The sequence below is a fragment of the Geospiza fortis genome, unplaced genomic scaffold, assembly GCF_000277835.1.
Source record: "Geospiza fortis unplaced genomic scaffold, GeoFor_1.0 scaffold200, whole genome shotgun sequence".
NCBI lineage: Eukaryota > Metazoa > Chordata > Aves > Passeriformes > Thraupidae > Geospiza > Geospiza fortis.
The window spans coordinates 1661332-1686914 of NW_005054353.1; the positions used below are offsets into that span (position 1 = coordinate 1661332).

At 38.7% G+C, this 25583-nt stretch overlaps 1 protein-coding gene across 1 annotated transcript; it reads right to left on the bottom strand.

Moving 5' to 3' along the window:
* Positions 1-754: 754 nt before the first annotated feature.
* YWHAZ (tyrosine 3-monooxygenase/tryptophan 5-monooxygenase activation protein zeta) lies at positions 755-24523 on the bottom strand. Its single transcript, XM_005423458.2, has 5 exons — positions 24016-24523; positions 9012-9135; positions 5468-5631; positions 5283-5378; positions 755-1813 (listed from the first exon to the last, which is right to left on the bottom strand). Exons 1-5 carry the CDS (start codon positions 24307-24309, stop codon positions 1754-1756), a joined length of 738 nt encoding a protein of 245 aa, XP_005423515.1. The 5' UTR covers positions 24310-24523; the 3' UTR covers positions 755-1753.
* Between the last annotated feature and the right edge of the window lie 1060 nt (positions 24524-25583).

The window sequence follows — 25583 nt, forward strand, 5'->3', positions numbered from 1 at the left end:
CCTGTGAAGTGTATGTAAACTTAGAAAATACTTACACTGTGCTTACAGGTGCAGCTCAGTCAAGAAAAAGCCACATAAGCTTCCCTCCTGCTGACTACGTAAGTGTAACATTAATATTTGAATACAATTCCATTACTTTCCAAGATTCTCAGTACTTGACAGGGATATGACACTTTGAAAATCAGTGTCAATTTCTCCCTGTAACTATTTCAGTTTCACACCAAGTATCCACAAATGCTGTAGTTAGTCTGAATACCATGGATGCACACGTCCCTGGGGATGGGGAATGCAAGAGCATCATGCTTCAACACTCTAGACTTTTCCACAAACTGAGCTGTAGTGTCTGAAACCTCTGGACAATACAGAGGCTCCTGCTCAGTTCTCCTTTAAAGACCCAACAGTAGCAAGCAAGAGTTTTCCAAATAAATAAAACTATTCCAAAAGGTCAGCTCTTACAGAAGTTTTTAACGCCTTTTGCTCTAAGTCTGGGGACCATCTATGTTAAGGTACCTCCAGAGTTCCAGTCAGGAACAGTCAGAAAGCTCAACCTAAAAGTTCTAAACTAATTACTAGAGCAATCTTGAAATCAGATATGGGGTATTCAATCTCAACTTCCCTAAAATGACCTAAAATACCTAAATGTGTATTAAAAATTTCCATAACAGAAATACAATTTCATATTGAATTTCTGTCTAGTACTGCCATTCCTCTCAAAGGTGTAGGAAGACAGATGACATGAAATCTACACCAAAGGTAGTTGAAAAGTCCATTCATAAAACTTTTATTCCACTTACATCAACTTAATACACATGTTCTGAACAGTTATGCTTGGATTGTTCATGAAAATTTCATAAGACATTAAACAAAGCTAGCCATCATCTCAAGTTATTTCCCTGTTAACTATTTTTACAGCACATGCATGTTAGGCAAGTATCAAAAAAAAATCACAAAAGCAAAAAACCTAAAAAAGTTAAATACATGGGTTTTTGTTTTACTGCTGTGCTCGATATACAGTGTCATTATGAATATCAAGCAATTCATTTTTTACTGCATCTTTACTTGTACATTTGTTCTTAGGTTGCTTAAACCATTTAAATACAAATAAAATGTGTAGCAAAAATAATGAAAGCAACAGCAGGTAACTTTACAAATAATGGAATGTGAACCGTTTCTCTGTCCTTCTCTAGAGAAAGCTGACTGGGTAATCAAACTGTCTTAAGGAACACTTCAGCTGCAATCAAAGATGTACACTTGATTGGAATATTCCACAGATGTCACATGTTCCCCTGACATGCAATATCTATGGGACATCAGTTTATTCACAGCCATGTGTGCTCCAGCTTGGATATTCAGACTAACTACACCTGTGGCTGCAACATTGATTATCCCTTTTTTCCATCGTGACAGACCAATATGCAAGCAGTCATCTTTGCCTGACATAGAAAGCTGTTTTAACACTGGCCTTGTGGGAAGCCACAATGTACCAAAAGTACTATGCCAAACATGTAAAACTTGTATAAAAATTTCACAACCCTATATTGGCCACCTCAGATGAAAACAGATAAATTCCCCAAATGTTAACTGGCTCTATTCCCCTAATATTAAACAAAACCACATGGGAAATATAGAAATCCAAATAGAAGTAACATAAACCTGTCAAATCGTAAACAAAAACTATTTGTGGGACAGCATGGATGACAAATGGTCTACTGTTTAAATTTCAGAATGAGGCAGATGGAAATTGGAAGGCTGGTTAATTCTCCCCTCCTTCTCCTGCTTCAGCTTCATCTCCCTGGGTATCCGATGTCCACAACTGTTTAGGAAAGAAAAGAAGAGTAACAGGTACATTATTATATATTACTAATAATTAGTAAGTAATTTTTAGAAAGGTCTATGTCTTAATAATAGCAACTTCTAACAGGTCCTACTAAACACTGTGGAGAAAGAAAAAGCACACAGTAACATGAATCTATTTCTTGGCTATGGAAGATGGAAATTCAGTTCTAGGCAACCCAACCCTACACTGCATTTAATGAGCAAGTTTATGAACAGTGAAAACCCAAGTATCTTACTCACAGGGCTCACTAAAATACAACTAACAAGCAGGCAAGAATCAGGTCTCCTAAGCAGGTAAGTGAGAATCAGGAACTAACAGCAATTTCTTTCTCCTCAAGCAAGTTTTACGTGCCTTTCTGAAGGAAAAACTTCAGCAAAATTATCTCTCCACATCCAATGCCACAGTGAATGTTACTTTTTCTTCAGAACAGGCATCTGAAGGTTTTGTCTGTTTTTTTAAACCCCAAAATATTTCATCAAAATCTCTACCCTCTGGCTCTGTTCAGTTAGTTGTGCTCCCCTTTAGCAACTTTCAGAACACTGAGCTGCCAACTTGGCAGGCAGGGCAAGGACGGAAGAAAATCAGGCTAGGCATGCACTATGCACAAAATGTTATTTTCAGCTCCATAAAATCACACTAAGGAACCATATATCAAGATTAAGTACCAGCTAAGGAAACTGAGCATCAGTTCCAGAGGAACAGTCAGTGCCAAGAAATTATTTCATGAACCAAATTATCTTCATGCTGGCTGCCTCCAAACTATTCCCAGCCCAATATGATTTGTCATCTCTCACTTTATGGAGTTAAAGAAGCACTAATCCAATGATTCATGCTCTACAGTATAAGGTGGTAAAACATAAAACCGACCATTCTCTCCACTGACAGTGCTGTACCAATGAAGTCTTACAGAATGCCTTTATTTTTAAAATCCATCATCAGAAACATTTCATGCTTTCAGGAGCAGAAGGCAACAATGAAACCTGCATAAGACCAGCAGCCTTGTCCTTGCTCTGAACATAATGCATGGCATCTGCACCTACTCCTCCTTGCTGAAGGCACTAAGCAACAAGTTATTTTACTGAAGATAACAGCACACCAATAGTCTGTTTCTAGAGCTGCACTGCAATCTTTAGTACATTACTGTATTACTACATTAGTCCCAAATTCAGTGCTATTCTTGTATGGAGAATTAGTAAGAACAATTCTATCGTCTTTTATCAGAATTCAGAAATCAGAAGTTTCTATTCTAAATCATCACCCCTAGAATACAGTCACAAGAGTAATTTAGGATGGAAAAGACCTTCAATATCATCAAGTCCAACCATTAACACTGCCAAGTCCACCATGTCCCCAAATACTACATCTACACAAATTAAATACTTTCAAGGATGGTGACTTAACACTTCTCTGGGCCACCTTGCTTGACAACCCTTTTAGTGATGAAAATTTTCCTCATGTCCAATCTAAAATACACATTCATTAAGACAAAAGGGCCTGACTGCTATGAAAGGGACTTTACCAATTTTACCAATTGAGACACTGAGATCACTTTAACCAATCTGCTCGGGGTGGGAGGGAAACGCCTAGGAAGGACTGCCTTTTATTTGATAAAAGAAAACAAAATTTTTTAACAGAGCAAAGAAATTACCTAGAAATTCCAGTAAAACAGATTTTGATATGTTAAACAGCCCTCTGAACACTTCTCTGCCTTCAGTCCCCACACAGAATGAACAGACTTCTTCAGCCATACAAGACTTGAGGTAAGACAACCAACAACTGAGAAAAGTGCAACTGCACAGAACTGATCAACATACTAAATCACTGTCTAAAGTCCACCTACCTCAGACTTCACCACTTGCATAACTAGTAAAACAGACCTTTTTTATATTTATGAAATTCACTGTAGTCTGTCAGTCACACACATATCAGAAGTTATTTTCTACCTCAAGAAGTTGTGGATAAACATGGAATCAATGCACTTGTACACACCACACTAAGCATTTAAGGCAAGATACATAACTTATTCAAGAATATGGAATCTTCCATCTGTTTACAGCTTTCTCCTTGCAATGGAAAGCTCACATCAATTATCAGGCCTACTACCCTAATTCACACACTATAGTAGCTCAGTCTGACTTCTGTTCTTGTGTGAAACAATTTGCTTTCCAATTGCTATGACAAGCTTTACATTATTTTTACTGGAAAGTTAACAGTTAAAGTCAGCTTCTCTCCTGTTTCAAAACCACTCATTCAGAGGGCAGCTCTTAAGCAATCCCACTCAAGGGGACAGTACACAGACACTGAGAGCAATGCCAACACTTTATCTGTCTCCAATACAGAGGTTGAGAAATCACTTCCATTTGTTTAGTAAGCAACAAATGGAACAATAACAAGTAGTTTTTGCAGCAGTGTTAAGTTGCCATTCTCATGGAAAAGGTTCCAAAACACAAGAGAAATTAAATGTTAGATGCAAAAGCAGAAAGTATGGCAACTCCATTTTTTTACAACTGCACAATTTTACTTGTAGTTATTTTTAAAGCAGTGCAGCTATTTTGCAAAGGTGTCTGACATCAGAAGCACAAAGTGTTAACAAGGGGCTACATGTGGCAACAGTAAGTGTTTCTTATTTTTTTCATTTTTTGCTCGCAGCTCTTCTCCCCACAGACCAAGGAGTGAACTAAGCCATCTAATTACACTCTTGCATGTTTGCTCACATTTAAGCTTCATTTGCTTTAGACGTTTATCTTTGCCAGTTTTAAAGTTCAAAGTACAATAAAAAAATCCCACACACAGGATGAAGATTTTGATTATTCTGACAACTTACACCACAGCTGTGAGTCCAAGGAGGAAAAAAAAATTAATTAAGACAGTTATGTTACAACTGCCATGGAAATAGCCAGGCTAACATCAATTTCCATTTCAGCTTTACCAAAATTAAAGCCAAACAAAAAACCTCTAAACCACAAGTCCTTAAAGGGACTTGCTTGCTTTGTTTCCAGTTTTCATGTAGAATCTCTACCTTGCAGATACTTTAATGCAGAATAAGCTATATGAAATTTGACACAAGCTTTAAGAGGCAAATGCAACTGTATTCTCAAATGCTGCTTAACACTGGGCAGTAGGTTTGACAGTCACAGTTCAGACTCATCATTTAAACATGCTAGATTCCTTGAATAAAATAATCTGAAAAATGTGGTTAATTTGTCAGAAAATCATGTTAATTAGTATGGAAAGAAAAAAAACAAAACCGAAAAACAATCAAAACAAAACAAGGGAAAAAAAGCCCAACAAACTAGGCAGGAAAAATATTTAGCTCAGAAGGATGATGTACTGTAGACTTGTTTCTGAGTGACAGACACAGCTCCATGGCCAGGAACAAAAAGGACACCCTGAAGTGCCAGAAGACCAATTCTGTAATCTATTTGCAAACTTTGATGATACTCACTGTCAAATTGTCTCTCAGTAACTGCATTATTAGCGTGCTGTCTTTGTATGACTCTTCACTTAATGTATCAAGTTCAGCAATTGCTTCATCAAAAGCCTAGTGTTATAAAAACAAACAACTCTATTAGCCATGTGACAAAAGGTTATGCAAATAATTTAAATGGAATTTCCCCCTCTTTGACTTACCGTTTTTGCAAGGGAACAGGCCTTCTCCGGGGAATTGAGAATCTCATAATAGAACACAGAGAAGTTCAGAGCCAGACCTAATCTGATGGGATGTGTTGGTTGCATCTCCTTTTTACTGATTTCAAAAGCTTCTTGATATGCCTGTTGTGATTGCTCCACTATCCCTTTGGGGAAAAAACAAACACAAACAAAACCCACAACAAGTAAGTAATTCACACACTGTATGCAGGATACAATCAGGACTGTGTTCACACTTGCATGAAGAAACCATGTCAGGAGTGAATGCCTGTGAATGAGCACTTTACCTAACAAGTCGCTATTTAATAAAGATTTTATTAAATTACATTTTCAAATTATTAAAAAGGAGGGAAGTTGTTACTGACCAAATTACAGCTTTGAGTCTCTTCCCAATGCCCTGTGACTACTTGTATTTACAAATATTTGCAGCAGTTTTGTAGCACTGAAGATAAAACCCAACATCTACTTGATACAGTACCACAATTTCAATGTCTTTAAACACTGTAGAGCATTAGAGAGCCACATTTTAGTCACAGGAAACACTGATGACCTTTGCTTGTCATGCTGAACCCTTTCAGTGACAGTCATCTATGAGTCTCCATTCAAAACACTCAGCAAAGATAGTGTGGCATACCTCAAATAAAATTTAAAATTAAATATGTATTTTTAAAACCTTCCAACACAGTTCTATTTCCCGTGCAGATATGGAAAGCATTTTTACCTAACTTAGAAGTTCTAGTACCTATAAACTTTGAAGGGAGAAAAATTAATAATTTGGCTCCTTTATTTTAGAGATGAATCTCTTGTCACTCTTGTGACGTTGTACAAGTTATTAAGACTTGGAAAAACCAGCAACCACAATGTGTATATGAAGATTGAAGAGCTCAACAGTTTCCTTTTTCACTGAAGGCACGTGAACTTGGAGCAGGTTCTGCCTGCACAAGTCAGAGATCATGGCCCAACACAGCCCACAGGCTGCAGGGGCCAGGGAGCCGCTGCATGCTGAGCACAAAGAGGCACTTGTTCCTCAGCTCTCCACCAGCATCTGAGAAAAAGGTGGGCAGAAAGTCATCCAATTCAGATGCAAAAAGGATTCCAACCCTAACATTTCTGGATCAAACCAGAAATGCATCCAGCATGATGTCTGCGAGAGTGCAGTCACATGTATTCAAAAACAAAGGAATTTTAAGATAAAGACTCAAAAATACAAGCAGGATTTAAGTAAGGAGTTTTCAGACTCAAGTCTGAAAACAACTGAATACTAATACTCAGGATATCTATACAATCACCATTTGTTCACCTTCAGATAGTCACAAAAATTAAAGCATCATACTGTTCTCTTCACATGGAAGAGTGAGGACATGCACTGCACAGTTCATCAACAGTGCTCTCTCTGCACTCACCACTAATAATGGAATGCTTCAGATCAAACAGCTGCCCTAATGTCTTGAAAATGACCAGAAGTTAGTACACTGCAGTTGAGAAGAACTAGGTTTACTGCAAGTTAAATTTAGAAATTGTGAGAAATGTTTAACTCCTCTCATAATGGAAAAGCCTTAGAAAATGGTACTGTTTATGAAAGGCAAAACAAGCAGAATGAAAAACAAGTAACTTCAGGGAATGAAGCTGAGAGTTTTATTTTCTAATAATTTTTCTTTAACATAATTTCAAAGCAAAAAGTGTATTTCTTCTCCCTATCTGCGAAAAGTTACCTTTTGAGCAACAATTCAGAGCACTTAGTGCATAATTTGATGTATTCTGTTAATTTTTAAATCAGTCACACAGTATAAGAAAGTTCTTAACCTTGAATTCTTTAGGAAGTGCAGCTCCAAAGTTAAAGGATAAAATGGAGCGAGGTACCTGCTTGACATTCCTGTCTCCTAGACTGACATAAAGAAGCCCCAGCCGATAAAATAAACAATGTGGTTTAAGAAGATAAAAATCTAATTCCTAGTATTGGGAGCTTTATATTGTTGCTGTATTTACTGCTCCAACTGAACAGCCATTCTTTCCTACATAATAATTATCAACTGCTCTTCTTCAAGGTCACAGACAACATACAGGAAAAACATGTGACATGAAACACTGGAGGAAGGGGATGAATTGAAAAAATGGAAACCCACTAAAAACTGCTCAGCCAGGAGACTGGGTTAAATAAAAATAAACTTTAAAAGCACTTTAAACAAAGATTTTCACAGTCTAATTTTAGAGCCTGTTAATTAATACAAAAAGAAACTTTGGGACTCAAAATATTGTACCTCCTATGCATGTGAACAGAGATCACTAAAATTACCAAAGGAAAACATGGTAACTCTCTTTAGCAGATCTAAAGCACTGGTAACACACACAATTCTGCAGTCACCTGGACTGGCTCAGTTTGCATGCAGTAAACATCAGAAACCAAATCCAGCCTTACATACTAAGTATGAGGATCTCTGTGTAACTCCCTATTATCCAGCATGCTGGGAAAACTGGGCTTCACTGTGAAATGTGGATATAACACATGCCAGTAAAGCAGACACATCTATCCCCTTGAAATTATTCCATGCCTGCTTCACATCTATGACAGGCTCAATCTAGTCTGAGGTCCCACAGCCATGGTTCTGTGCCACACTGGGGGGGTTAGCCACGGGCCGCAGGAGCTGCTGAGGGTAGAGTGGGGCTGCACAGCTCAGCACTCCTCACCCCTGTGGGTTCCTGCATCCCCAGGGCAGCTCAAGGCAGTCTGACACACCAGGCTGGCTCTGTACTGCTCCTCAGGGCACACTGCCAGCAGCCCTGAAGTGGCTCCAGGAAACAGCCTGGCACTGTTTGCAGCGAGCTGCATCTTGCTAATGCATTGCTCTGAACTGAAGGGGACTCTGCACAGAGGCAGCAATGCTGTCAGGGTGGCTCCCACCACAGCAGGTAAGGAACTCAAAATGATGAGTACCTAACATTAACTTTTTAAACTAAAATTAGGTGAAGGCAACTTACCTACAATTGTGACAACCTGCTTACATGAAATTATAAGAAATTTGAGGAAATAGAAAGACATTTGGACATTAAACTATTGTGGTTACAGAATAAACTTTCCTAACAGTAAAATTAGTTTTATTAAATCTTTTCTCCTCCAGGTTGTTTCTAGTCTCTTTGCTCACTGAACCTATGCAGACTTCCTATATTCCGTAGAAATGCAGGAGGAATGGCAAGAGTAAGTCTAAGAGGTAAAACCCCTAAGATTCAGCCACACCGAAATGCATAAACCAGCGCTTCAGTGGTAAACCAGATACATGTGTGTGGAAGTTGGAGACAATTTCAAGATTTTGTAACTCAGTGCCTGTTTTGTGCCTCCATCGGCACGTATGTGAATATTTCTGTAACTCTTGAAACCCAACAATCTATGATTTTCCTTCAGAAAACGGGAAGCCTATCACTAAAGAAATTTATATGCAAATCAGAATTACTCTAAAATTAGGGTTGTGTCACTACCCCACCAAAAGCAATCTAACTGGACAATGTTTATCTACAAGGTGACATACAATACCTTTCTTGTCATCTCCAGCAGCAACCTCAGCCAAGTAACGGTAGTAGTCTCCTTTCATTTTCAAATAGAAAACTTTGCTTTCTGCTTGAGAAGCATTGGGGATCAAGAACTTTTCCAACAGAGACTAAAAGGGAAACAAAGAACACAGTGTTTTGAACATATGCTGAACCAACAATTCAATTATATTTCCATTTATTTCAAAGTCAAGACAGCTTCACTTCTTGCTTATTTTCTTCACATCCTACATAACACAGTCAGCTAGAGAACATGTTCTGGATTCCAATTCTAGATTTAAAAAGAATGCTGCATTGTGTGCCTTGATGGGGAGAAGGAGGCTGTGTCAATTTAACACATGAGTTTATATGAACAAAGGATGGCTTTCTATAAATCACTATACAGAACTCTGGCAGAAGTAAGGTAGTCCAAAGACTCTGGGCAGAGGGTATACCATGGAAGAAAGCTTGCATCCACAAAATCTAATAAAAGGATTTGATATAATCAGTCTCCAAATCAGAGACCTCGTTATTTTACATACACAGGCAATAGATAAGCTTCCTCAGCCCAGCTCCCATTAACTTTAATGCACCACTGGCATTCCCAGCAAGAAACCACAAGGTGAACCTGTATTCTTGCATTTCCAGACAGCTAACAATCTGACATTCAGCTCCATAGCACTTCTATCTGACTTTATGTGCTGCCCTAACAGGTATTTCCATTATCTTCCAAAGCAAAGTAGCTCTCAGAGTCACTCCACCAAATCCTCCCCATGGGCTGACATTTAAGACCAGGTTTTTCTAGATTATTCTAACTGCTTGTTAACATAGCAAGTTAACATAGCTGAGGCAGTCATGTAACTTAGCAAGAATTCTATTATGATGAAAAAAAAGGAAAAAAATCACTAGCTTCAACACATTCAGTCAAATTAAGGTACAAGCTTGTCAAACTTTGCGATATTGAGTGCTTGAAGTCAGACTCTAAAAGAAAAGTCAGTTATTTAAAAGTCAAAAAAGGTACAGCATGCCTGAATAGTCAGAATTCAATCAGAAGCTGGTACATATACTTGGTGAAGGCTATGCAGAAAATAATTTTTTAAAAGAAGTTTCAGTACAGATTTTTGGCCATTTTTTCCTGTATAAATTAGATGACTGACACTGCAGTTTTGCTACACTTCTTTAGCTTTTACTTCCAAGGATACCACAGAAACAGACAAACTAATTTAGTTCCAACTTACAGAAATGATGGCTGCTTTAGAGCACTTTCCTCTCAAGGCCATCCAGGAGGTTAAATGAATGTCCTACAGGACACTGCTGGGACAGGCTGCAACTACTGCACTGTGACATGGACACCTGGGGTACCTGCTCTGCCTAGCAGGCCGACTATTAAGCTACAGAAAACTGTAATTCACAGAAAGAGCAAGAAGAGCAAGTCTGGTCTTGGTTTTTGTTGCTTTTTTCTTTAATCAAAGTACTGCTAATTCATTTATATGAATAATGAATATTTATTGGTAGACTCAAACTTGCATGAAGCTCCTCAAAATGAAGCTATCCACCACAGCATCTCTCTCATTTCTATTGCAGCAGACAGATAATACAGAAATCAGGCTGACAGACATGAAAGACAAGGTTCAGCCATGCCTATGCTACAATGAGACAAAACCTGTAAGTGGACTTTCTTTAGTGGCTTCAACATAGTGGATTTATTTCTTTAATATTAGGCCTTTTCAGTACTGTGGGACCTGGTATATAGCTTCACTTTATAACCCCACAGTGAGACACTGAAAAATCCTGCATGTCCTCACTTCCCATCCAAATGACAGCAGAGACAATTCCTTGGCAACAGAAGGAACTCAACACAAGCCAGTGAGCAGCAGAAGTATTTTTCTGGAGACAGTCAAAAGGGCTGCTGAGCTGCCTCATGCCAAAGGCACCCTTCTGAGGGCATCCCACAACACCAGGAGAAGAGTTCAGAGCCAGCTCTGTCTCCAGTGAGGCTGGGATGTAGCAGGAGGCCAGCAGCTTTATGGGTCACACACCTCAGCTCTCTGTGACTCCTTACACACTCCGTCCTCACCACTAGAGAGCCTCAGGGTTTGCAGCTATGACATTTTCCTGAGTGCCAAGGACCTCCAGTGACAACTGAAGCTTGCCAGCTACTGAGAACAAGGCTCCTTATCAGCTTTTCTCTGTGAGACTTCAATTAAACCAGGTGTGGCAGTTTGCACCTACACTTCTGGCACTGTGGGGAGTTGCCCTTCTTCTGCATCCACCATTGATTGGCCGGACCAAAATGTTTTTAGTGATTCCAGACACAGAAATTATTCCTCATCCCTACAGAAGGTCATTTGATTAAAATGTACAGCTCTACTCTTTCACACAGCAGGAACCAAGCTCCAAGATTTAAACTTCACTTAGATCACAAATGAGGTGAAGATGTTTGCAAACTGAATGGGTGAATTGCACCAGCAGACAGATAGAAGGGAAGACTACTAATTATCTTTTTAAACAGACCAACACCAGCAGGGCAAAAGGAGCTTGAACACTGTAAATCTTGTACTGCAAGAAGTTCTAAAGCCATACTGAATTTCAAAGACTGATGAACTGAGAAAATCCCTTTGAACAGCTATTCACAAAATATAGCCAATGCAGAGACTCCAAGTCAAACTGCACTGGGAGCTTACTCATATTTGGATGAAAGAGTCCATTCTATACAAACAACACGTAGGACTGGGGTGCCACGTATCTCTGGAAAAATTTTATTTATGCCAAATACTTCATAAACAGCAACAATAAACCCTGAAAACAGATGAATATTTAAAAGCTAACATGTGAAATGACTGAAAGGAGATCCCTACCCTATGATTTATTTGGTCATATAAATTCAGTTTCTTCTGTTTGTATTAGTCCATTTATTTCAGGATCTATTTTCTTTTACTGGCAGAAGTAGACACAGACCACTCCTTTAAAGTTAGCCTCAAGATTCAGGGTACACAGATTTATCCTAGAGTGGTTGTGAAAGCATAACCTGCATGGACATGGTATGGCTACAGAAAGCCAGACAGGTAAGACCAATGAAACTACTAACCTTTTAAAGTTTGTGGATTTTTCTAAAAGCTTTAACTGCAAAGCATCTCTGGAGGATACATTCTTTTCCACAAGGAGGAATATCTAGGTATTTAAGTTCTATTGATAGGTTGTTTTTGCATACAGGACAATACCAGCAATACAGGGCCACCTTCTCTCTCCTTTACCAGTTGATAGGGCAGTGTTTATGAGTATAGAGCTGATCACCATGCAGGCCACTGAAGTGGGAGCAGCTAGGCCAAGACTGGCTCACTTAGGTGATCTGTATTTACTAAGCTGATGTGATCTGCATCCCTGCAATGCATACAGCAACCTGACAACTGCAGTCCATACAGCCCACATCTATTATTACATTTTATGTAGTTAAGGTCTCATGCTTGTTCATGATCTTCCTTGCTACCACACAAAACTCCCATCCAGGCTGGATATATACTAACACATGGGCAGTTAATTACAGCATCTTCATCAGCATCTGGTAGGAACAGTTTTCTGAACAAAACTAAACAGTCCCTGCCTTTGAAACCCCCCAAGGAGACAGCAGTAATTGTCAGAGCTTTTAATTTGACAGCAAGAATCTAACTGCTGTGAAACAAACCATACTATTGTAGTCAACTAGGCAGATGCAGCAGCACTTCAGAGCACTTTTCAGCCCAAATCTGTAACACCTTGTACCAGTGCTTCTAGCACTTTTTGTAAGTCTTTTCAGAAAGATTTAATGGGAATTACTTTTTTTAAAGAAAGGATGTACTAAATCTGAGTATCAACTCTTACTAATATGCTGGCTGTTCAAAGATCAGGCTTCAACACTTCACACCTGTGATTCTGGCTATGACTAAGCCAACAGCTTTCTGCCTCTCTGCACTGGCCAACAAACACACTCAAATTCAGGAGATGTCAGCTGTGCTCACACATACCATTGGTAGGATTTGGTATGTTCCCTCACCCTCAGCAAGCACTACAGAAAAGTCTTTGTCTCCAAAGACATACCAGAAACTGTCTGCACACAACCTGAATTATCCTAATGGTAAATTTCAATTCTGGCTTATTTTAAACACTAAACTGGAGAGAGATTTACTTCCTTCATTCTTACATCTATTCTACTGCCTGAACAGGATACAGCCAACAGGTGGCAACACGAAGTACTTCACATTTTGAGCCACTTTGATGAAAGGCCTTCCATCAAGGCTCCTGTGGTTTTGCAAGATCAAGTCTGAAAGGTTAAGAGTTATCAGACTTAGGAATGTGAAAGAAGCCTAACAAGTAGTTACCGATAAACCCCAATAGCCAACCTTCTCCCAAAATTCTGCCTGCTTCTTACTGCAAGTGGACATGCTTAGCCGTCCAGCTGTGGTGAGGCCTGCAGTTGAAGACAGGAAGTCAACACAAAGACTTGAAGTGTCCTTTCCCGACACTTAAAGCCTAAAACTACTCGTTTTAAAAGCATTTGTTTCCTTGACAAATGACATCTGTGGGCGACAAATCTACTCCCAAATCCACTATAAGAACATAAAATTAATTTTATTTTAATGCTCAGTTTTGCCTTGTTGCTTCTAGTTCAGTGCTAATTTCCCTATATTAAAGGCTTGGTCTCAGTACATGTTATTGCCTAGAAACTTTAGATAATTATTAATGCACTAGAGATGATTGCATCAACAGCTTGATTTTCTATTTATAAATTTCCCTCCTGACAAGCAGGAAAATAAGAACAATCATCAGATTCTAGAAAAATGTAGGAGCAATTAATGGATAATACACAGTTAAAATACTGGGAACAAGAAGTTTTACTTTTAAATATGGAAAATCTAATTATTGAGATATCTAATTGAATAAAACCACTAGAACCATAGAAGAAATAAAAAGATATTTTTGCACAAAAGAACCAAGATGCAGAATGGGAAAACTCAAAAGAGAATATACTGATAAACTTTAGGTACTTTAAATACTACCAGTTCTTCTCTGAAATAACCTGGCTTTTTGTTTAGTAAATAAGCAGCCTTTATGTTTTCATCCAGTATCAAAAGACACCTAACAATAGTTATGATTTTTCTAATTTTGAGAATAAATTACACAAGAGTAGTAGCTGAACTTCAACTCACTAGTCACCCACCCATGGTATACAACATAGGGATGAAGACGGACATGGAAGAACTCGTGTTTTTTAAATTCATGAAGACATGAAAGAAACTATCTTTTTTTCAAGCACAGCTTGACACTTATTAAATATTTAATGACATCAGCCTGGTATTTTCACAATGTAAGTAGCATTCTTCTCCAAGATGTAAGAACACAAGAGGGATCATACTGGCTGACAGGAGTCCTCTGTCTGCTAACCTCACTGCAACACTGCCCAAAAGAGGATGCCACTAGAAAAACCATAGGAACAAAGCAAAAAAGTCTCATGCTTCTCTTAGCCTCCATCAATGCCCAGGGATTTTCTGAGCCAGATGTGGTTTCTCTGGAGGTAATAACATTTAAAAGGCTTCTTGTCCACATTCCACACATTGTTCAAACTCCCATTACATCAAAACAACCTTAATACCCACAATGCACCAGAGAAGAAGCTGCAGATACCTGTGTACCTGTACATGAGTGTTACTTTTATCTTTAAACTGCTTCTCAGTTTCATAAAAAAAAATATTCCAATCAATTCCCATTAGAAGCTAGCAAGTGATTTTCCATGACCGTTTTCCACACGAGGATTAAGAAAGTTACAAGCTATAAAACACATGCAATTAGCTGCACGGCAGAGACTGGCACACACACTACAGAGGGTTTAATTAAACCATTTGTGGCCAGTTTATTTACACACATGCATCTAAATTGTTGGAGAAAGAGACAAGTATTTGCATTTTTAAGAGGTATATTTTTAGACAATCCCTTCCCAAACCCTGTTTTGACCCAGGCTTACTCTGCTGCTCCCGATTACAGCTCTGCCCAGAGTTTGGGATTAAGGGCTCTGTAACTGCTGCCTCATGGGTGACCTCCATCCCTCTTGTGAAAACCAAAAGGACTGTTCTCAGCCTTCTACTCCAGCCAAAAGTGACACTAGAGTTTAAAGTCACCTACGAAATTCTCTCTACTAGTTTGCTCACTAGAAGAGGAATACAAGAAAAGCTGTCACTATTAGTGGCTGCTGAGACACTGGAGATCTCTGCTGAAGAAGGAAAGCAGCCTGCTGCCTGTTCTCAGTACCAGTTATTCTTTCTTCCCATCAAATTGGCTGCTCGCAGAAAAAGCAGCAGAAGTTTGAGAAAGGTGACAAGGCTGGCTGGAAGAGATGAAGTGAGAAGCACGACCCTCAGCAGGGGAGGAATTCAGAATTTGGGACAATGGATCTTAAAGGGGAAGGGAAGAATTTGACTGTAGAGTTATCTGCAGTGTTTATGCAACAGGGGGAGATGTGGCATTGCTAAGAGCAAGAGAAAGGTACACTTGATTAGCAGTTTTGCTGTAGTCAATCTGGTGAAGATCTAGAAAGGAAACGAGCAGAGGAAATGAAGTCTGAGTAGGAAGACAGTAACTGAAAAAAAGTTCTGAAAGGACTAATGGACAGAAGAAAATCCCATATGACAGAAACAATGGCAAGAAATCTTAGTTTACACATAAAAGTACTACTAAACCAGCCTAAATGTGCTCCCTTAGAAAAGTGAACAAAAGCAGCATCACTATGGGCAGGTGAAGGAAACATGGAAGAAGCAGAATACCCTGAAAAATCATCTTCATGCTGAGACATAGGCTGGGGGAGAGATAAAAGTCAGTTAGGAGTAGGTATAGGCACAAAAATGCATACAGGGTGCTTGGCATGACCACTGGTCAGCAAAACAAGAAACAGCACTTGAGACAATGAGGAGCAGCATCTCAGTTCACACTTTTACAGCCACAAATGTAGCTCCCTTTGCAGATCTGCCTTCCCCAACTTAGACTACCATGCCCTCTAGTAGCTAGTTTCTTCTACTGTTTTGCTTTCCAATTAGTGTTTATGGCAGTTTATGGCAAGGGAGGCAAGTGTGCCTCATACCAGGATACACTCTTGAGATAATTCAAGAGGCTCCTCAGGTGTTTCCTGCCAATCATTATTGTTTTCTACCAAAGCATGCGTAACAAACATGACAGTGAGGGAACCAAACTCTGAAACACAGGTAAAAATACCTCCCCAATTTAGTAACCCACTCTGAAGAAACTCATATGAAAGGCAGCAGCTGTAAAGACGCTTAATATAAAACATTAGGAAAGGTCTTAATATTTTTGAGACATTGCTATAGATCTTAATAAAGTTTCCATTGAAGATCAAAGTCAATATGTAATTTTTACCTGGGCCTTTTTTCCTCAGCATCACCTCATTAAACTGCTTCTTGAATACTGGGGACTTGCATCAAAATAAAATGGTACCAGATGCATCAATCATTATTCTTTTCACAATATCCTCTGTGAAACTTGAGATAATAAAAAACTGAAACCAACTGAGTTGGGTAAGAATTTCTGCCCAGGATGTAGGTCTCAGCTACATCTATTGCAGCTGTACTCCAAACCAGAACATGTCTTAAGACTCCACAGTTTTGGTCTCTAAATAAATACTAATAAAACTCCCCATAAATATGATGCAACACTTTTTATCCTTGCTCAGAAATAGAAGCAAGAGCCATTTATCTTTTAGCAGCTTGCACTCTGAGCAGATTTCAAACCTCCTGAAGCAGAATATGGATTGACTAGGGATTCACTATACATACAATGTTAATAAAAACATTTTGTTAGGAAAAATACCATTTTAGCAATGTAAACCTAATCTGCACTAGGAGAAAATGATCAGTTGAAAGATCAGATTACCTTTGTTGAATCTTTTGTAACATAATTGCAAAGGGTAATATCCAGAAAAAAACCCCATCACCAACAAAAACGAACTGACAACTTTTCTCAGCCTCGTGTGAGCTGCCTTATAGAATCACAGAATCAAGTAGGTTGGAAAAGACCCCTGAGATCATTGAGTCCAACATATTATATCTGATTACAAAATTTAATAATTTCCTGTTGGTCTCAGCAGAACATGACTTTTTTATTACTTCTCTTTGAAGAGGCATTGCCAATCTTCTGTCAGTTTTCAAGAAAAATAATCCACTGCACAAAAGTTAACATTCAGTTAAAAAAAGAAAAAAAGAAAGAGTTTAAGAAATAATCACTATCTTAATTCTGTTCAATCAACTTTAACAGCACAAGCTTTCCCAAGCTATTTAAAAATGGTAGTCAACTACTGCCTGAATGGACAACCAGCTGCAGAGGCAGGAGCTGATGTGTGCCCAGAGCAGAGTACGAGTAAAGTGTTTGAGAACCTGTTTCAGAAATGCACTCCTGTCACGTGCACGGTAATGAGACAGAAATTTCCAGATAAAACCAGAGATAGTGCATTATCTCTGCACATCTGTACAAACACATACTGCACTAACTCTGCTCATATTCTAAATTTTATGTTTCTACCACTTACAGCTTCCACATGCACAAGAAGCTGCTGATACATTAGCAATGCAGTGTTTCTGCTTCTTAGATTTCTAAGCAACCAACCAGTGACACAAATACAATTATCAGCTTCACAAAATTGCAAGTACATGCAATGAAGCTCTTCCTTCAGCAGCACAAAGAAGATGAAGAGTTATCTGTCACAGGTGACTAAACTATCAGCTTACTTTATTTTGCTGTTTAGAGCAGAGTATCAGCAGTAGGTACATAAAGTACTTGAACAATGAAGGCTGCTGTCAAATAAACCAAGTTGTTACTTTGATGCTTTTGAACAGTATAAGCACTCGGCAACTTTTTACTGTAAATCAAAGCAAATTATTAAACATTAATGCCAAATGAGATTAGTACAGTGGGCTAGTGGTTATAATAAAGGTTTCTCGTACTTGCTATAAATGCAAGAGGATGCAGACACATGTACATATGTGTTTCCACATGTGCAAGCAGAGTTAATGTAAGAAGTAGCTGCATTTATGCAAGCACCTTAGCTGATTTTATGATAAATGGGAGCATTAAACATACATGTCAACATTATGGATGCCCTTCTTGCTAAGATTAGAATAAATTAAAAACAACACAAGTAATCTTATATTTAAACTGATACATGAACGATGATTTAATTATCAAAGATTCAACAGTTTTGCAACAGTTGAATCAATTACAAAAGTAAAGGAAATTACTCTAGCTTAAGCACTGCTTTCACTGCAGGCAAACAAAAAAAAAACCTAACAAAAACCAAACCAACAATCCAAACCAAAATAAAAAACCAACAGCCAAAAAAAACCCCAAACCCGAAAGGGTGTAGCTACAATCAGGGAAGTGAGTGAAATAATGAGGTTGATACAAATTGCCTCTGCTCCCTACCTTCAATACATTTGAGCAATGATACCAACCAAACCCTTACTGAAAAAGTCAGACTTGCAGAGTTAAACAAAAGCCTAAATTATAACCCCCCCTTGTAAGTTAGCAAATCCGGGCTACATTTTGCTCTGCAATATATAAAAAATTAATTCACAGAAGCATTTGTGAACCAGAGTACTCACATATTTTCACATATGTCCCTAACACATTACCAATTACTATCTTTTAGTGCACATTTTAACAACTTGAGATGACATCTTGAGTTCTATGCCTAGGTTTGAGCTCCACAGCACAAGAAAACCAAATATACACTGAAGAGACTATGGGGCTGGAGTACATGAGGGACAAGGCAAGGCTGAGAGAGATGCGTTTCTGCAGCCCAGAGAATTCCAGCAGATCTTACTGCTGTGTTCAGCTGCCTAGAGACCATGGAACCAGACTCTTCCTTGAGATCTACAGTGACATCACGGGAGGCAGCAGACAAGTTGGAACTTGAGAAGCTCTGATTCCACACAAGTATTCTTTCCTTAACAACATGAACAAATATTAAGACAGGCTGTGGAATCTCCATGCTTAAAGATAATAAAAATGTGACTGACAAGGCCTTGAGCAAAGCGATCAAACTAGATCTGTTCTGACCAGAGTTGAACACAATGACCTCCCTTCTAACCTCAATTCTTCTTGGTACCTCCCTTCTAACCTCAATTCTTCTTGGTACCTAACTCCCAGATTTCAACATATTAATCCCCCCTTTCTGTAACTGACATTTCTGGAAATAGAAGGTTCTGTAAATGTCTCTCCTTTTTTTTCTGAAAAATAATGACACAAATCTTAAAGACAAAGTGCAATAAAAAATAAAAAATTAAGCAAGCCTGAAGGAATCACAGAACCAAAGGTAGTGATTTTCTGTCAGAACACAATTTTCTGTTAGTAGCAGATATCATCATAGCAAGAAGGTTGTATGGTAACCTCAGTCTACAGGTTAGCTGTGCACTTTAATTATCAGGAGGACACACTGAGCATGCAGTGGCTGAGTTTTAAAAAGACAATTCTCACGTGTGCATGTCAAAAAACGTACGGCGTCCTGTAGGAGAGAAGACCGAATTTCCTAACCCTGTCATTAAGAATTAATGTTCTGTTATAGAACTTAACATAGTAACTTATTAGATGTTTGCAGGCAACTAGAAAATAGTTCCATAGTAATTTGAGAATGACAGCAATAGGCATTAATTCTGCGGTATGCTCTTTAAAAAGCAATTTAGATGCATTTGGAATGGAATTACACTCCCTTCCCGCAGTGAACTGCAGCCCCATGACAGGATACTAAACATTCTACTCCCCCTCTCAAGCAACATACATAAAAAAGATATGTTAACCTAAAGTCACTAATCTGAGATATAACTGAACCTTCTGCTCTCACCATTACCACTTCTAAAACACGAAGCATCCATAGTAAGTGCAAAGAAATCTCAAGTATGAGTGCACAAGGAGTACGTTTTTAGGCTTCTGAGGGTAAAATTTGGAAGAAATAATGTAGTGAAGAAAGCAAACAATTCATCTTACTGGAAGGCCCTAAACAACACCATTAACCTGCCGCTTTTCTGGTAGGAAAGGAGTGGGGGAAAAGTGCTGAGTAGCACCAATGTGTAACAGTAACTCCAGAAGGCTGAAGGGCAGCCAAGGTTTGCACAAGTTCTCCAGACCTTAACAACTAAAAGGGAAAAGAAATGGTGAAAGGGTGCTTGGGCACTGCCAGAGGAGATTTACTTAGGGCATTTCTGCAGTGGAACTTGGAGGGGGAAGACTGGGCATCGGGCAAGGACATGGGAACTGTCACATACTGTGCACTTGGAGGACATGCAGGGACTGCTGCAGGATGTGCCAGCCTGGAAGAGTGCAACTGTCTGCAATTATATCCATAGGAATGCAAAGATAGCCAGTCATGTTTTCAATTATTAGTTTACATTTAGCTCATGTAAGAGACTTCCTGAAAACTACCAGAGCTCCTGAGAACTTCTAACATACATGCAGTGCAATGTGTTAGCTATTCAAAGATCTCTCCATTCTTCTCTGTACTTCAGAACCCTTGTTAGCTGAAAAACTCAGCTTACTGCAGATTTAATTTGAATCACTTCAGTTACAACTCACTTCTCTGCTAACAGCAGTTTAAAGAAAATCCACACCTGTTATATTAATAACGATTTTTATTATGGAAATGACAAATGGAAGTTGACTATAGATCATTATACTGGTACTTTAGACAGACCCTCCTTTCTACTATAAAAATCGAAACAGAACTTGAAGCACACAGCTAACATAAGGAAAAGTATTGAACTAAAAGCCTAATTTCCTGTATCGACTGGAAATTTTCTATAATACTCAAAGCACTTTTCAGATGCTCAAGTATGGCAATGTACTTCCTTACACAGAGCATCACCCACATTGTATTACTACTGAAGAACTTGGAAATACAGTCTTCATTGCCACAGTGTAAGGAACTTGTACTACACTCAATATGTCACAATTATTTGATGTTTACCAGCACTACCAGACCAACTCCAAACTAGAGCTGGTTATATTACGCTTTAATATATTTAAATGCATATCTGACAGAATTGGTGCTGGAACAAGATATTTAAGATGTCTCTTCTTTGTACAGCAGCACTCTGAGGCTGCAGGAAACAAGAGGACGAGTTCAACTCTTTTGTAGAGTTGTAGATGTACTACATGGCAGGCTGAAGAAAAAAGATTCAGGAAGTGGCAAGGATGCAGATGCTGTCTTTTCCTGTTGCAAGGTCAGTGTAAAGGAGAAAAATAAACATTTGGACCTGACCACATAACTATTAACACTTTTATCATTGGGCCCAAGAGGGATGAAGCAAGAAAGAAGTTCGTCATTAATTGCTCCTACTCTCTCTGTAAATTAGTAGAAGAAATGGAAACAAAGCCCAGGCAGAGTTTGTTATATTTGGTATCTACAGGATTAGAGGAGCTATTTGTTCCAGTACACTAGATTTCATTCCAATAAATGAGGGAAGAGAGCAGGAAGCTGCAGAGGAGCCAGCTTTGGCCACACTCTTCTAGTCACAAACACATTCTCTAAATTGCTCTCCTCCCTTCAACACTGAAGTTAGGACGGCTGTGATGTAACACCCCTGAGCATTAAACATTACTTAAGACACTAGCAGACAACTGAAGACACAACAACAGCTCAAACGGAGCCACAGCTTCAATAAAAGATACCAAAGTTGCAGAGCTGCTTTTGTACTCTAATTCATAAGGCTCATGATTAAAAGCTTTGAAAGTTTAACATTTCAGGTCTAATTAATTAATGGTATACCTCACACCAATAAAGATTGGGTAAGCCCTACTTTTCACTTCTGTAAACAGTTATAGATTAGATTATGCTGCATAAAAATGACAGAGATCTTCTGAAAAAAACCCCAAAAACTAAACCAAACCCTAGTTCTGCATTTGCATGTAGCACTGTACAGACTAGTGTGTTCATGTTAAGCAATTGAATCTTACCACAGTTCTTTTTTTTCCTGTTAAAGCAATAGTCAGCCACATTTCTAGGTAAGAATGAACATGCATAGGATACTTCAAGAAAGAAAATATGAGTATAGTTTTAAATATAAATCTAAATCTTCAAAGTAATTGGCAACATCAAAGGTAGCACATGTCATTTGAAAGTATTTTTAAATCCTATCATTTGAATACAAAAGTTGTAATTTTTTTCTTTTTAAATGCAAGTCTAAAAAAGTAGTTTTATTACTGCTAATCACTGCTTAAGGCATTGTTTCTTCTGGACAGTAATTTTTCTTTAATGTATTAAGAAAACTTGGACTGGCGATGTTAAAAATTAGTCATTAGCTTCTTAAAAATAGTAGCATGTCAAAGAACAGTAACTTCTTTGAATTATATATGTCTCATTAACACAAAGGGAAATTCAAGTCCATTTTGAGATTCACAAGATTTAACAAGACTCTCTGCTGATATTCCTCCCCTCCCAGGCACTCTAGTTGCAGCAAACTCAAAAGCTGAGTTTTGTTTTTTGTATTTAGCACGCACAATAAAAGCTAGTTTCACCTTAACCTGGTTTCCATTATCAGACAAAAAAATTAATTGCAAACACTAAATTCTTCTAAGGTTTATAAGCCCACATTTAATTAAAATAATTTCTTAAACCAAAACGTAGCTTACAAAAGAATTTCAGACCCTGAACTGTAAGCATCCACCCCCACCCCAACTCTCCCATTAGTAAAAAAATTAAAGAAATAACAACCAATTAGAATGCCAGATTCGGATCCACATTTCCTGGGCTTGAATAGATGAACCACCACTTTACAACACAAGTACTAGTAAATCAGTTCTTTCCTATGAGTAAGTTCTGCATTTCATTTTCAGAGTAGAAGTTAAAGAATTATGCTTACATGAGATAACAAAACATACAAAATTGGGTGTGTTACAATAACCATAGCAGCTAGCCTGAACTGGAAGCCAAGACTCAGTTACCCATACTGACTCTTACAAACCATTGAAGAACCAGCCTTCTAGAAGCTATCAACACCTGTATAATTTAGTTATCTCACACATCAAGCAAAATTTATGCTACTCATTGATCTTAACATTCATATGGTATCAGACCTTCAGCTATTTAACATTCCCTCATGTCGCATATAACTCTGTCACCTGCAGGTGATCCCTTGTCACATACGGGATGACAGCCAGCAGCGTCCACAGGGCAGTGGACAACTCTATTGCTGACATAACCTCTACCTCACAAGTGGCTGTAGGACTGAACAGCTGCTCCTTGCGGGCTCACTGAGGCACCACAGGAGTGTACAGTTGAAAAAACCTGACAATCTGGAATAAGCATTTGAAAGAGGTTTGGATTTCATAAACCAACCTCCCAGTGAAAATACAGTGTTGCTTGCTGTACACATGCACATATTAACGTAACTACAAGTCTCAGAAAATGCTTAACTTGAACACCCTTTGAGTTTGCTACAAAAAAAAATTTAAGTTTAAGCGGGTATCACAGCATTTCTACTGCCTCTTCCTGCAAGCAATTTTCTGCACGGCTGAGTCATAACTAACATTACATCATCTTAGCCAGGGAGGGGCACAATTTCCGTAGAGTAAGAACTACCTCTTACAACCACAGCAGCATATTAAAATTGCAGAAATTGAAGACATCTCAGGATTCAAATACTGCACTAAAGGGGAAGGGGCCCTTGGGGAGGAGAAACCCCCAAACTAAACCTGTACACAGTTCAGTCTCAGGGAAATATGTTAACCTTTCATAACTACTACTTTACGTACAATAATGTTTCTACATGCCTCCAAGTTTATTAGCATTCATAAATATAATTTGTATATAAATAAGCAGCCGATTAGAGGGAAAGAAAAACTCAGACATTTTTTTAAGCCTTACTGTCAGAAATAGCATAGGAGACCACAGCTTTACTGACAGACTAGAAATAGTCCCAGAGGCCCAGCACCATTTACTCTGCAACTCTAAGTAAAAATGGATCAACAGTTTCATTATTTCTCACCAGCACATCATTGCAGATGTCTCTTAGCTCGGTCTCAATTTTCTCTCTGTATTCTCGAGCCATCTGCTGTTTTTTCTCAGCGCCTTCCGTCTTTTGTTCAATACTTGAGACGACTCTCCAGGATGACCTACGGGCTCCTACAACATTTTTATAGGCAACAGAGAGAAGATTCCTCTCTTCGTTGGACAACTCAGCTCCTTGCTCAGTCACAGATTTCATGCAACTTGCCATGTCATCATATCTTTCAGCCTGCTCAGCCAGTTTGGCCTTCTGCACCAGCTCATTTTTATCCATGCTGATATTTCTAAAGAGGAAAAATAGTGAGGCATTATTCAGACATTGGTCAAGGACAAAGGCGTTTTAACTTCATATGCAGAGCAACGTGTATTCTCTAGTTTGGAACTGTAAGAGGTACAACTGAAATCCAGCACACAGGGCATACTAGCAGCACTGGCTGCTCAAACACATGGACACATGGAGTAGAGAGTTAAAGTCACTGATTCCTCATGAAAAACTGTAAACTTTTAGAAGTATGTTATTTTAATAAACACAAACAAAAGCATCCAAAGGTGAACCGAAACCAAATAATTTCTATCTTACGCACAAAAATGATCCTAATTCTTGCCACCACTCTTTCATAAGACTACATTATCAGTGCAGCAAAATTGACAAAGAAAATATCTAATAGTAAGCTTTCCATAGGAGACAACCCAATAAAGGCTGGACAAAGAATACCAAGGAGCAGTCTGAGCCTTAACAGAATCAGTTACATGCAGAGGTACTTCACATAAGCATCTGCAAATTAATCCCACACTGGATGTTAAAAAGCCACAGTGCAACAAATATCTAAATTGTGAGTTGTACACCTTCCCACAATGCTAACTCCGTTTCCCAAAATGGGAATCCCCATTATGGGATGTTCTGTGTCAGGTAGTGCCGTTCAGGCCGGGAGGCTGTGCTTTCACAAACAAAAGAAAATTTTACTACTTAAAAATAAGACCTCAACATCAATATTTCAGATAGCACAACCTGGCAGCAATGCTTCATAATCATCCTATCGGCACTTAAAAAATTTTTAAAAAATCAAACTCTGCTAAACAGAGGTATTGAGAAATTTCTTTTGACAGAGGAAGAAAAAATACTTCTCCCTGACTCCCCATCCTTCTGCGTATCCTAACTTGATAATTTGAAGGAACTGGTAATGTGCGTTGGGGATACATTATCCTTTAAAGTTTAACAAGATTATTAAAGCATGAACCAGTTTTGGTCATGAGTGCTTTATCTATTTCTGTATGTTCCACATACCCCAATCAAACATTTCATTTTTAACCACTTTTGCCATTATACGTGACGTTAGGACAAACAATGGCAGGGCTATGTTCCGTCTTTGAGAATAAATTAAGCACATTTTAACATTCCAGGCGACTGCAAGTGTTAACGGCTCCTGTCCCCAGCAGGGAGGCACAAACCGGGCGTTTGCTGGCGAACGCCCGTTGAAGGGCTCGCCCACACCGCGCGCGGCGGGGTTAAGGAGCCATTTTAAAGCAACCGTATGGCGGTGGTGATTT